The 14019-nt window shown below is 38.4% G+C and overlaps 1 protein-coding gene across 1 annotated transcript; it reads left to right on the plus strand.

The window, feature by feature from the left end:
- Positions 1 to 2940: 2940 nt before the first annotated feature.
- Positions 2941 to 9687, plus strand: dda1 (DET1 and DDB1 associated 1). Its single transcript, XM_079843895.1, has 5 exons — positions 2941 to 3399; positions 4255 to 4335; positions 4465 to 4516; positions 4617 to 4678; positions 8704 to 9687. The coding sequence occupies exons 1-5, from the start codon at positions 3391 to 3393 to the stop codon at positions 8812 to 8814; spliced, it is 315 nt and encodes a 104-aa protein (XP_079700021.1). The 5' UTR covers positions 2941 to 3390; the 3' UTR covers positions 8815 to 9687.
- Positions 9688 to 14019: the final 4332 nt, after the last annotated feature.

Consider the following 14019-nt stretch of genomic DNA (forward strand, 5'->3'; position numbering starts at 1 on the left):
CTTTGTGCTAAACTTGGCTAGATGGAGCCGTTTACCTCCAGTCTTTGTGCTAAGCTAGGCTAGCTGGAGCCGTTTACCTCCAGTCTTTGTGCTAAGCTAGGCTAGCTGGAGCCGTTTACCTCCAGTCTTTGTGCTAAACTTGGCTAGATGGAGCGGTTTACCTCCAGTCTTTGTGCTAAGCTAGGCTAGCTGGAGCCGTTTACCTCCAGTCTTTGTGCTAAGCTAGGCTAGCTGGAGCGGTTTACCTCCAGTCTTTGTGCTAAGCTAGGCTAGCTGGAGCCGTTTACCTCCAGTCTTTGTGCTAAGCTAGGCTAGCGGTGGGTGCGGAGATGAGGATGGTGTGTATGGACTTCTCTATCTCTGGGGGATATGGGGAATAAGATAAAGTCACAAAACGTCGGCGTGTTCCTTTAATGTAGTCAGACCGCCAGCTCTGGCCTAATGACGTTCCCGTTATCGTTGTTTAATTGAAGGATGTGAATAGCTAAGCTGCCGCTAGCTGGAAGCATCACGAGGCTGCGTAGGTTTGTCGTGTAAGAACTGCTTTACATTCGGTCTAACTGTGAAATATGAACTGATTGTGACGAGGGCCACAGAATTCCCTCACAAACCTATCATGAGCTCTTCCAATGTTTCACTGTAAAATTTTTCTTTATTAAATATGGGATTGGGATTATTTATTTCTTTAATTTTGTCATATTTTTGTAAGAATTGAAAAAGGGATAATAAACAGATTTAAATTTACCGTATTGTCTGTCCGTTTCTCTTTCAGGTGCAGTTTTCTAATATTCTGCTTTAGGGATTTTAGGAACAATTTTACGTTTTGGCAAATTCTATCATTCATATGAAATTGAATTATAGGCTACGATATGCTTTTAATATGTTAAGGTTCAATTTCTGATTTGAAATGAAAATGCTGTCGTCATCATGTTGTTCCACATCTGTATGAGTTTATTTCTTCTGCTGAACACAAAAGATGATATTTTGAAGAATTATCTACAACTAACAATACAACTAACCCATACTGTGGAAGTCATGGGGCTCATTAACCGTCTGGTTACCCACATTCTTCAAAATATCTTCAATCTTTCTTTTTTTTTGACATATATCCGAGTGAAACCGCTTTTCTTGAACCAGAAATAATGTAGGGCAGGACTTGATGTTGTCCATCAGGAATTGATTGGATCGTTGGATCGCTATTGGTCGATCTCATGTTGCCCCGCCCTCTCGCCAGTAAACGCATCATCAGAGAAGAGAAGAGAAGAGAAGAGAAGAGAAGAGAAGAGAAGAGAAGAGAAGAGAAGAGAAGAGAAGAGAAGAGAAGAGAAGAGAAGAGAAGAGAAGAGGAAGGGGAAGTTATAAAATAAAATAAAAAATTATGGATAAATAATTTAACCCCAGGCAACAAAATTTAATCTTGCAACAAAACAATTGTTAGTTTTTTTTAGAACAAATGTAATTTTACTCTGTTTATTAATGTTTTTTCTCAACATCTGTGCAGTTTTTGGAGTATTTTTAATAATGTTCATTGGTGGGGATATCGTAGATAATCTGACATGGTTTAGTGTAAGAATTTTGCCCATCTTTTGGAAAATACAGTTTTAAAATAAAAAAATAAGACTTTTAGCAGTAAATGTCTGCAGAGCTCCACTATGTGCTATTTAACTCTCTCCACAAGTATTTTTCAGTTGGATTCATATCTAAATGCTATGAAATCACAATTATAACTAATTCTGTCAAAATCTAGTATTTTTTTGTACTGAAAAAAATCTTTTTTTCAATGATGTTACATTACGATTACAATCAAACCTGAACCAGAGAAAAGTTGGAGTCTTTAGAGTTTATCATTTATTTCAAACATCTGATTTTCTTATAATTCTGCAAATTTAATCTACACTTCAGTTACTAACTGTGACAGAACAACAAAATGAGCAGTTATATTACATATTGAGTAAAAAATACACAACATGAACATCAAAATGCAATGAACTGAACAGCAATAACAAGTGTGTGTGTGTGTGTGTGTGTGTGTGTGTGTGTGTGTGTGTGTGTGTGTGTGTGTGTGTGTGTGTGTGTGTGTGTGTGTGTGTGTGTGTGTGTGTGTGTGTGTGTGTGTGTGTGTGTGTGTGTGTGTGTGTGTGTGTGTGTGTGTGTGTGTGTGTGTGTGTGTGTGTGTGTGTGTGTGTGTGTGTGTGTGTGTGTGTGTGTGTGTGTGTGTGTGTGTGTGTGTGTGTGTGTGTGTGTGTGTGTGTGAGAGAGAGAGCATGATCATTTTGCATTGTGGATGTTTTATGCAGTGTTGGACTTCATGTCTGTATGTTCTGTGTTGTTTCTGTTTTTGAGGATAACATAAAAACAGATATCAATCCAATTTATTATTTGATTTGTAGATCTAGAGAGTGTTGACCACCGTACAAAGTCTCATGACATTTGGACAAACTGAACTTTTTTTTTAATTTGAGCAAACGTCCTGTGGGGTCAGAAAAGACCCGAGGACTGGAGAAGGGTTTAGTTAAAAATTCAAGTTACTTATTTTCTAATAAGCTCTTACCCAAACCAGTGTTAACTTTCAGAGTGTGACCGGTGTACAGTTCAGCATTTGCTCCTTAGGACAGTTTTTATCTCATTGATAAATGTATAATTTGTACAAATGTATAATGGAAAAACTGGTAAAACTAGAAATTAGACAATTCCTGAGTGGTTTATTTGAAATAGGCTAACAGCTGTATATTGAGATGTGGTGGAAATGACATGTCAGATTTTTTTTAAATAATAACAATTTCTCTGGTAATCTAAGTTTGTCTTCTAACAGACCTCAAAACTAAACACATTATTTAAACGTAAGAGACAGTGTTAGGTGACTTTTGAACACGTTTTTATTCAACTAAACATGGCTAAAAGTGCCCTAGTTGAAGAAACGCCCATAAATGACACAAAAACAACAACAAAAACTGATAGTAGGGGAAAACTCGTACTTTTGTTTTGTTTTGTAATAGCATGTTAGCACAGTTTCACTTTAGTAATAACCACAGTGAGTATGGTATGTTGAAGGACACTACGGTTACCATGGTGACTTTTTTTTAACTGAGAGAGAGAGAGAGAGAGAGAGAGAGAGAGAGAGAGAGAGAGAGAGAGAGAGAGAGAGAGAGAGAGAGAGAGAGAGAAGTAACGTTAGATCGCTTGTCAGTCGGTACGTTAGCTCTCAGTTGTAGCGTTAGCTGTTGTTTATTTGTGTCGCTCGCAAATTTCTGTGCGTGTTGTTCTGTGTGTGTGAGTGTCGTGTGAGTGTGTGTGAGAGAGTGTGTGAGTGTGTGTGGTTCAAACCTCTGATTCCTGTCAGTGTTCAGGCCTGTCTGAGCACAAACACCTACAGGACTGACTGACTTCACCATGGACAAAGTAAGTTCCTGCACTCATAGCTTCATATGTTCACGTCTCATCCGAGTAACCGCAGCCCTGACAGACTGACCGCCGAAATATCACGTTAAATGCTTAAATTTCCCCTTCACTGATCATATTTTAGTCGTTTTCCGCTGACAGGCTGCTCTGGTGATCGAGTTAGCATGCTAGGCCGCTTCAAACATTCATGGCTAGCGTTACTTCAAATACAATTTTCTTATCTCAACAGTCTGATATAAACACATTATCTCGTGTGTATCCGGTTACTAGACTCACTAAACCACGTATCAAGTGATTTGACGTTTGAATAGTCGTTAAATCACCTCAGACATGTCATGCTAACGTGTTAGCTCGTGTTAGCATGCCGACAAACGCGAGCGAGACTCGCCTAAGCTTTTGTTTGGACAGTCACGATCTGGATGTATTTATTTTATTAGTGTAATTTTGATCAAATATGAATACTAAGACTTGATTTTTAAAAAGATCAAGCATATAACCTCTACATATCCAGTGGGCTATAGACTGGCAACGCCCAAAGGTTGACATGCATCTGGATATGAGTTTACTATGTTTGGATGTATTATGTAGATGTGTTATTATTTATGCATTTATATAAGTGCCATTAAGGTTCCTTGTGTTATTGATTGTTAGCTATACGAGTCTGACTACTTCAAATCTATAAGATCATGGGCTGATGGCTGTTATGATCAATCAAAGTGCAGTCATGAGAGATTATTGTGTGTGCAATAGTGTTTCAATACTAAAAGATAATTTATATTCACAGACCAACTAAGAATGAAGGAACTCATTCCTAGTAAGTGTTTTAACCTCTTTTTGTCTTTGAACACTTTGCAGGCAGATTTCCTGAAAGGACTACCGGTGTATAATAAGACGAACTTCAGCAGGTTTCATGCGGACTCTGTGTGTAAGGCATCGGTAAGAAGAAATGATTAGTTTTGCAGTGTTGTTTAACCATATCCAGTGTGTGTTTTCACACTGCAGCTGTGAATGACATCGTTCAGGTTTTGTTTAAATCACATTAACAGTCCATTTATTGTCTTACAGAACAGAAGGCCGTCAGTATATCTGCCTACGCGAGAGTATCCCTCCGAACAGAGTGAGTGCTGAAGGCCTGTTCGACAGAATACAATTAAGGTGTGTCTCATAAAACACTTTTAGTTTCAAGCCTAATCTTAAGTGTTTCTCTCTCCTTGCAGTTATTGTCACAGAGAAGACAAACATCCTTTTGCGTTATCTTCATCAACAGTGGGACAAAAAGGCAAGTGTTCATGACTAAGCAAGCACATGATGGATAGATTGAGTAGTTTCACAGCGGTTCTGATACTCCTTTTCCTCCGAGGCTTTGTCTTTCCACACCCAAAGCACCAGTGCCCGTTTGCATAAAGCAGGGCTCGACATTAACGCTTGTCCGGGACAAGTGGATTTTTTTGAAGGGGCAAGTGAAAAAGAATTTTGACGAACAAGTATCCTGGTTAAAACAAAAAATAACTAGGGAATCACCAAAGTGCAATAATGATTCTGCATTCAGTGTAAGTGGAGATCGATAGTGGATAATAATATAAAACAAACTGACGTTAACAAGGTTGTCTTGTTGAGGCTCGCGCAGAAAACAAATGAGCGTCGCTCATACAAAGAAACTCCGTTAACATACACGGTTAAAATTGTGTAGTTTTTATATTTATAACACATGATACAGTTAAGCAACATCACACTAACAAGAGTGTGCTTTCCTGAATACCATCACAAACTGAAAAAGACGCTGATTTCATATGACAGTTCCATAAATAAATAATTAATTAACATTAAAGAGATAGTTCACCCAAAAAATAGTTTACCTGCTGAGCGTCTCGATCACATGACCACTAAACAGCCAATGAGAAGCGTTTGAGTTCGGCGCTGAGTTCTCCGGTACGAGCTGCGAATCTCTCGGTGATTTGATTTAATTTAAATCCAGTTCAACAGCGCTGACTTAATCAACAACACTAACGTAAAAATCAGCAGAGCCGATTCAAAATACTTTTCAAACAACAATTCGAATTTCGAATTTATCATGGATTTACTGTGGTAACACCTGTAACCATGGTAATTTGTCAGAAATGTAGGTTAATATCTAATTTTATTAAATTTGTAATGTAGACATGTATTAAATGAGTAATAAAGGCCAAATTGCAGACTATTTTTGGCATAAACTTGCAGTTTTGTACATTTGTATTTATTTGTCTATAGACTAAATACCATTCTATATATATATATATATATATAATATAATATAATATAATATAATATAATATAATATAATATATATATATATAACAAGTGCTCTATTTAGATCACCACAGGTAAAACCACACTACAAAAACAGGCTTTTCTGTCTTGGTATTTCTGTCTTTTTTCCAGTCCAAATATCGAAAAATTCTTAAATCAAGATGCTTTTACTAAGGAAAATTACATATTTTTTTCTTGATTCCTGGGGGAAAAAATAAAAATGAATTGAGTTTTTGCTTGAAACAAACTAAATTATCTGCCAATGGATTAGAAAAATAATTCCATACAGAAACATAATTTTTCTGACCCCATTGGCAGATATATTTGCTTGTTTTAAACAAAAACTTCAATTTTATTTTATTTTCCAGAAAACAAGAAAAAATATCTAATGTAATTTAACTTATCTCGCAACATCTTGATTTAAGAATTTTTAGATATGTTTAGACTAGAAACCAGACAAAAATACTAAATGACAGCATTTTTTGCAGTGCACACAAGGCAAAAAGTAATATATATATATATATATATATATATATATATATATATATATATATATATATATATATATATATATATATATATATATATATATATATATATATATTAAATAATAATAATAGAGTTCTAACTCCGTAATAGTATTAAAATTTCACCCATTAAAACTTTTTGGTTGATGGAGTTTTACAGATATTGTTAAATATCTACACATTTCCTGTGTCCTATCAAAAGCTACTCTACTGTCAGCTCAAGCTTTTGTCAAATCTGTCATGTTTCAAAGAAACAAAACATGTCATATATATATATATATATATATATATATATATAATAGAAAAGGGACCCGGGTATGTCCACAATATCGAATCCGGCCCCCTTTAAAAAAAGTTTGGACACCCCTGCCCTAAGGCTTCCAAGATGAAGATGATCCAACACAAATGAAGATTTTTAACTCCAACCGTTGCTGTGTGTCACTCATATAATACTTGTCAATGGGGTCTAATTCTATTAGAGTAAAAAAAAACATGGACAGACAACTTCAAATTAAACTCGTGACGACACATTGATGTCTTAAGACACGAAACCATCGGCTTCTGAGAGAAACCCATTGATATATTTGCATAAATACCGTTGGGTTTCTCTCAGAAAAGTTTTTGGGTGAACTATCCCTTTAAGTCACTTTCATTTTAGATGCAATATGGACTGTTTTTGTTCTATTTCAGCAGCGAAAATAGTTCCAAACAAAGATCACAGCAGAACCATAACACACCTCACAGCATCAGTGTGTGTGTGTTACTGAATGATTCAGTGTTTGAATGAATCGGTTGAATCAAAGATTCAATGACCTATTCGTAAACGACCGCCTCATTCTTGAATGAATCAGCCGTTTGAACGAATCGACTCAATGACTCACTCATTCAGACGGTCACCTGCGCCGCCTACTGGTGCTTTAGTTTCATCTTTCCAACATTTCTTATTTTATATATTCAAAAATATTTAAAACAATCTCATAACATTATTTAATGCAGTTGTAATTTTTCAGTGTAAATTATTTTATTTGATTGGTAACAGCCTATAGTGTCTTATTCTAATTTAATTTATAGATCAAATTTAAAAATATATATCAATATATCGACTCACTGATTCATAACACTCTGAACTGCTGATTTGACTCACTGATTCATAACGCTCTGAACCGCTGAATCGACTCACTGATTCATAACGCTCTGAACCGCTGAATCGACTCACTGATTCATAACGCTCTGAACTGCTGATTTGACTCACTGATTCATAACGCTCTGAACCGCTGAATCGACTCACTGATTCATAACGCTCTGAACCGCTGAATCGACTCACTGATTCATAACGCTCTGAACTGCTGATTTGACTCACTGATTCATAACACTCTGAACCGCTGAATCGACTCACTGATTCATAACGCTCTGAACCGCTGAATTGACTCACTTATTCATAACGCTCTGAACAGCTGAATCGACTCACTGATTCATAACGCTCTGAACCGCTGAATTGACTCACTGATTCATAACGCTCTGAACCGCTGAATCGACTCACTGATTCATAACGCTCTGAACCGCTGAATTGACTCACTGATTCAAACGCTCTGAACCGCTGAATCGACTCACTGATTCATAACGCTCTGAACCGCTGAATCGACTCACTGATTCATAACGCTCTGAACTGCTGATTTGACTCACTGATTCATAACACTCTGAACCGCTGAATCGACTCACTGATTCATAACGAAAATAAAGTCGATTCAGCGGTTTGAATTGCCAAATTTCAGCAGTTTGGCCGTTTGACACGCGATCCGAATCATGAATCGACTCACTGATTCATAACGCTCTGAACCGCTGAATCGACTCACTGATTCATAACGCTCCGAACAGCTGAATCGACTCACTGATTCATAACGCTCCGAACCGCTGAATCGACTCACTGATTCATAACGCTCCGAACCGCTGAATCGACTCACTGATTCATAACGCTCTGAACCGCTGAATCGACTCACTGATTCATAACGCTCTGAACCGCTGAATCGACTCACTGATTCATAACGCTCTGAACCGCTGAATCGACTCACTGATTCATAACGCTTCGAAGCTTCATGATGCCGTGTTTTGAAATCGTCATCACTATATAAGTCGTTATTTAGGGTTTTTTTGCGCACAGAAACTATTCTCGTCTTCATAAAGTTATTGTAGAGCCGCTGTAGTGAGATGGACTTTGTAACTTTAGTCTTTAGTGTCTTTTAAGGGTCTTGAGAGTGTAAAGTTGAGCCAATGGAGGCCTTTCAGAGCATCAGATTTACACTAAAATATCTTCATTTGTGTCTGAAGATGAACGGAGGTCTGACGGGTGTCCAACCACATGAGGCTCAGTCATTAATCACACAATTTACATTTTTGGCTGAACTAACCCTTTAAGACACAGTTAAGCTACTCTGAAACAATCCGCATTGCTAAAAGCGCTGTGTAAATAAAGTTGACCTGTGTTTTCCGGCAGAATGCGGCTAAAAAGCGTGAGCAGGAGCAGGCCGAAGGAGAGGGCGGCAGTCCAGCGCCCCCGAGGAAGATCGCCCGCACGGACAGCCAGGAGATGAACGAGGACTCCTAGAGGATCCCAGAAAACAGGATGCTTCTTATTTCCCTGAGAGCTTCCTGATGCAGATCTGAGTGTGTGTGGCTCCTCTGCCAGCTGCGGACATTCTGCTGAACTCTGAACTCTGGGGAGGGGGCGGGACATCCAACAAGCACATAATAAGCAATGTCTGCTGTGAAGACGTGTGAAAACTATGATTTTTAGGACACTATTAATGCAGTTTAAGTTTAAAAACACCCATTGTTTGCTTTCATGATGTACTCAGAACACTCTTAGGTGTCCAAAAAAGGGAATTGAGGATTTAGATTAGCAGCGTGTCATGTTGATGATGCACTTGGAGGATGATGTTCTGATGATGGGAAGAAATACAAATGTCAATGTCAAATTCCTGTGGTGTTAGTTCATAAATCACTCCATCCTTCACTTCATCCCGGCGTGCGATGGGGTTTTCCCCGGTTGGAGAGTGTGCTGCAGTTCCTCTCTTCACCTGTAGAGGGAGTCGGCGAGCTGGGGGACGATGGACACACGCGGTGTTTAGAGCCCGACTTTCTTCATGTGTTCCTGATGGACGGACTGAGATGAAGCCATTGACATCAACACAATCATGCATGCACTGCGGCTTCAGGACATGTTTTGAGTCAAGGCCCCGGGGCCCGTCTCGAGGGCCACTGCGTTCCTGTGTTTGAGCTCAATGGTTTTTTTGAGAATCAAAATAAAAATGAAGTTTAAAAAAAAAAAAGTTTAATTTTCATTTCAAGATAATTCATCATAAATTCAAGGCTAGAGATTATGGTTGAGTACTAGAGGTGTAACAACACATGACATTACCATAATGTGAATATTATCATTATTATTTTAAGTGTGAATCAAGAAATTAAAAGTGCGTTTAAAAAAATAACAAACATGATTTCATCTCTTAAATGTGTTTTGCTCATAATTTAGACTTTTTTTTAAAATCTAATTTCAGCTTTTTATCTTATAGTTATGACTTAGCGTGTCATATTTTTTAGTTCATATCTAATAATAAGGACTTTTAAAATCATATTTTCAAAATTTTATCTTATAATTATGACTTATAAAGTAAAAAAATGACATGCCAAGTCATAATTATAAGATAAAATGTTGAAAATGTGATTTTAAAAGTCCTCATTATTAGATAAAAAATATCAAAAATATGACATGCTATCTAATAATTATAAGTGTCAATCAATAAATTAAAAGTGCATTTAAAAAGAATAACAAGCATGATTTCATCTCTTAAATGTTTTGCTCATAATCTAAGACTTTTTCAAATCTAATTTCAGCTTTTTATCTCATAATCATGATTTAACATTTCATATTTTTGACTTTTTATCTAATAATGGACTTTTAAAATCATATTTTCCATATTTTATCTTATAATTATGACTAAGCATGTCATATTTTTGACTTTTATCTAATAATGAGGACTTTTAAAATCATATTTTCCATATTTTATCTTATAATTATGACCGCATGTCATATTTTTGACTTTTTATCTAATAATGAGGACTTTTAAAATCATATTTTCAACATTTTATCTTATAATTATGACTAAGCATGTCATATTTTTGACTTTTATCTAATAATGAGGACTTTTAAAATCATATTTTCCATATTTTATCTTATAATTATGACATAGCATTTAATATTTTGACTTTTTATCTAATAATGAGGACTTTTAAAATCATATTTTCAACGTTTTATCTTATAATTATGACTTAGCATGTCATATTTTTGACTTTTTATCTAATAATGAGGACTTTTAAAATCATATTTTCAACATTTTATCTTATAATTATGACTTAGCATGTCATATTTTTGACTTTTTATCTAATAATGAGGACTTTTAAAATCATATTTTCAACATTTTATCTTATAATTATGACTTAGCATGTCATATTTTTGACTTTTTATCTAATAATGAGGACTTTTAAAATCATATTTTCTGCTGAATCTGTGTGTGTCCAGCGTGTGTGTGTGTCTTCTGGACAGCAGAAGCTCAACAGGTGTAATCCGCTTTAATCCCGAGCTCTTACTCTGACCATGTTTGCACGTAGATTGGAGGATAGGAAGAGAATGAAAGCGATAAACAGTCCCGTTGTTGTTTTTTAGCATCAAATGAAGCCTCTAAAGTATATTTGAAGAAGTGTACAGTGTGGGACAGATTGTGTTTACAGTAGATTACTGGATTGAGGAGAGCAGATTACCATCCCAGCGGGAAGAGACGCTTCTGGAGTCGGGCATCCAGCTCTTCCATGTATCGGGAACACTGGTAATCAGGTAAGATATTTCACCATACAGTAATGTGAAGGAATATGAATATATGTATCATAAAACTGGAGGCAGCCTACAAGGCCAAAGCCCATCAGAGTAGGCCTTTAGCTGAGGATTTCACGTACATTATATCTGTGAGTTTAGTACTTGGATGTCAGTTATATCAATACAAACATATTATGTTGAGAATGTAGTTGTTTAAAGCTCAAATATGTGGTTTCTAAAGAGAGCTCCTCTCTGAACATGTGATCTGGTGTGTGTGGAGTTGAACATGTGATCTGGTGTGTGTGGAGTTGAACATGTGATCTGGTGTGTGTGGAGCTGAACATGTGATCTGGTGTGTGTGGAGTTGATCATGTGATCTGGTGTGTGTGGAGTTGATCATGTGATCTGGTGTGTGTGGAGCTGAACATGTGATCTGGTGTGTGTGGAGTTGATCATGTGATCTGGTGTGTGTGGAGTTGATCATGTGATCTGGTGTGTGTGGAGTTGAACATGTGATCTGGTGTGTGTGGAGTTGAACATGTGATCTGGTGTGTGTGGAGCTGAACATGTGATCTGGTGTGTGTGGAGTTGAACATGTGATCTGGTGTGTGTGGAGTTGATCATGTGATCTGGTGTGTGTGGAGTTGATCATGTGATCTGGTGTGTGTGGAGTTGAACATGTGATCTGGTGTGTGTGTGGAGTTGAACATGTGATCTGGTGTGTGTGTGGAGTTGAACATGTGATCTGGTGTGTGTGGAGTTGAACATGTGATCTGGTGTGTGTGGAGCTGAACATGTGATCTGGTGTGTGTGGAGTTGAACATGTGATCTGGTGTGTGTGTGGAGTTGATCATGTGATCTGATGTGTGTGGAGTTGAACATGTGATCTGGTGTGTGTGTGGAGTTGATCATGTGATCTGGTGTGTGTGGAGTTGAACATGTGATCTGGTGTGTGTGGAGTTGAACATGTGATCTGGTGTGTGTGGAGCTGAACATGTGATCTGGTGTGTGTGGAGCTGAACATGTGATCTGGTGTGTGTGGAGTTGAACATGTGATCTGGTGTGTGTGGAGTTGATCATGTGATCTGGTGTGTGTGGAGTTGATCATGTGATCTGATGTGTGTGGAGTTGAACATGTGATCTGGTGTGTGTGGAGTTGATCATGTGATCTGGTGTGTGTGGAGTTGAACATGTGATCTGGTGTGTGTGTGGAGTTGATCATGTGATCTGGTGTGTGTGTGGAGTTGATCATGTGATCTGGTGTGTGTGTGGAGTTGATCATGTGATCTGGTGTGTGTGTGGAGTTGAACATGTGATCTGGTGTGTGTGGAGTTGATCATGTGATCTGGTGTGTGTGGAGTTGATCATGTGATCTGGTGTGTGTGGAGTTGAACATGTGATCTGGTGTGTGTGGAGTTTAACATGTGATCTGGTGTGTGTGGAGTTGAACATGTGATCTGGTGTGTGTGGAGTTGAACATGTGATCTGGTGTGTGTGGAGTTGAACATGTGATCTGGTGTGTGTGGAGTTGATCATGTGATCTGGTGTGTGTGGAGTTGAACATGTGATCTGGTGTGTGTGGAGTTGATCATGTGATCTGGTGTGTGTGGAGTTGATCATGTGATCTGGTGTGTGTGGAGTTGAACATGTGATCTGGTGTGTGTGTGGAGTTGATCATGTGATCTGGTGTGTGTGTGGAGTTGATCATGTGATCTGGTGTGTGTGTGGAGTTGATCATGTGATCTGGTGTGTGTGGAGTTGAACATGTGATCTGGTGTGTGTGGAGTTGAACATGTGATCTGGTGTGTGTGGAGTTGAACATGTGATCTGGTGTGTGTGGAGTTGATCATGTGATCTGGTGTGTGTGGAGTTGAACATGTGATCTGGTGTGTGTGGAGTTGAACATGTGATCTGGTGTGTGTGGAGTTGAACATGTGATCTGGTGTGTGTGGAGCTGAACATGTGATCTGGTGTGTGTGTGGAGTTGATCATGTGATCTGGTGTGTGTGGAGTTGATCATGTGATCTGGTGTGTGTGGAGTTGATCATGTGATCTGGTGTGTGTGGAGTTGAACATGTGATCTGGTGTGTGTGGAGCTGAACATGTGATCTGGTGTGTGTGTGGAGTTGATCATGTGATCTGGTGTGTGTGGAGTTGATCATGTGATCTGGTGTGTGTGGAGTTGATCATGTGATCTGGTGTGTGTGGAGTTGAACATGTGATCTGGTGTGTGTGGAGTTGAACATGTGATCTGGTGTGTGTGGAGTTGAACATGTGATCTGGTGTGTGTGGAGTTGATCATGTGATCTGGTGTGTGTGGAGTTGATCATGTGATCTGGTGTGTGTGGAGTTGATCATGTGATCTGGTGTGTGTGGAGTTGATCATGTGATCTGGTGTGTGTGGAGTTGATCATGTGATCTGGTGTGTGTGTGGAGTTGATCATGTGATCTGGTGTGTGTGTGGAGTTGATCATGTGATCTGGTGAGTGTGGAGTTGAACATGTGATCTGGTATGTGTGGAGTTGAACATGTGATCTGGTGTGTGTGGAGTTGAACATGTGATCTGGTGTGTGTGTGGAGTTGATCATGTGATCTGGTGTGTGTGGAGTTGATCATGTGATCTGGTGTGTGTGGAGTTGATCATGTGATCTGGTGTGTGTGTGGAGTTGATCATGTGATCTGGTGTGTGTGTGGAGTTGATCATGTGATCTGGTGAGTGTTGAGTTGAACATGTGATCTGGTGTGTGTGGAGTTGAACATGTGATCTGGTGTGTGTGGAGTTGATCATGTGATCTGGTGTGTGTGGAGTTGATCATGTGATCTGGTGTGTGTGGAGTTGATCATGTGATCTGGTGTGTGTGGAGTTGATCATGTGATCTGGTGTGTGTGTGGAGTTGATCATGTGATCTGGTGTGTGTGTGGAGTTGATCATGTGATCTG

This window comes from Gobio gobio (genome assembly GCF_949357685.1).
Source record: "Gobio gobio genome assembly, chromosome: 19".
NCBI lineage: Eukaryota > Metazoa > Chordata > Actinopteri > Cypriniformes > Gobionidae > Gobio > Gobio gobio.

Coding starts and splice junctions, on each gene's coding strand:
- dda1 (XM_079843895.1), top strand. Junction 4,336..4,464: donor ACTCTGTGTGTAAGGCATCG/GTAAGAAGAAAT, acceptor ATTGTCTTACAG/AACAGAAGGCCGTCAGTATA. Junction 4,679..8,703: donor ATCAACAGTGGGACAAAAAG/GCAAGTGTTCAT, acceptor GTTTTCCGGCAG/AATGCGGCTAAAAAGCGTGA.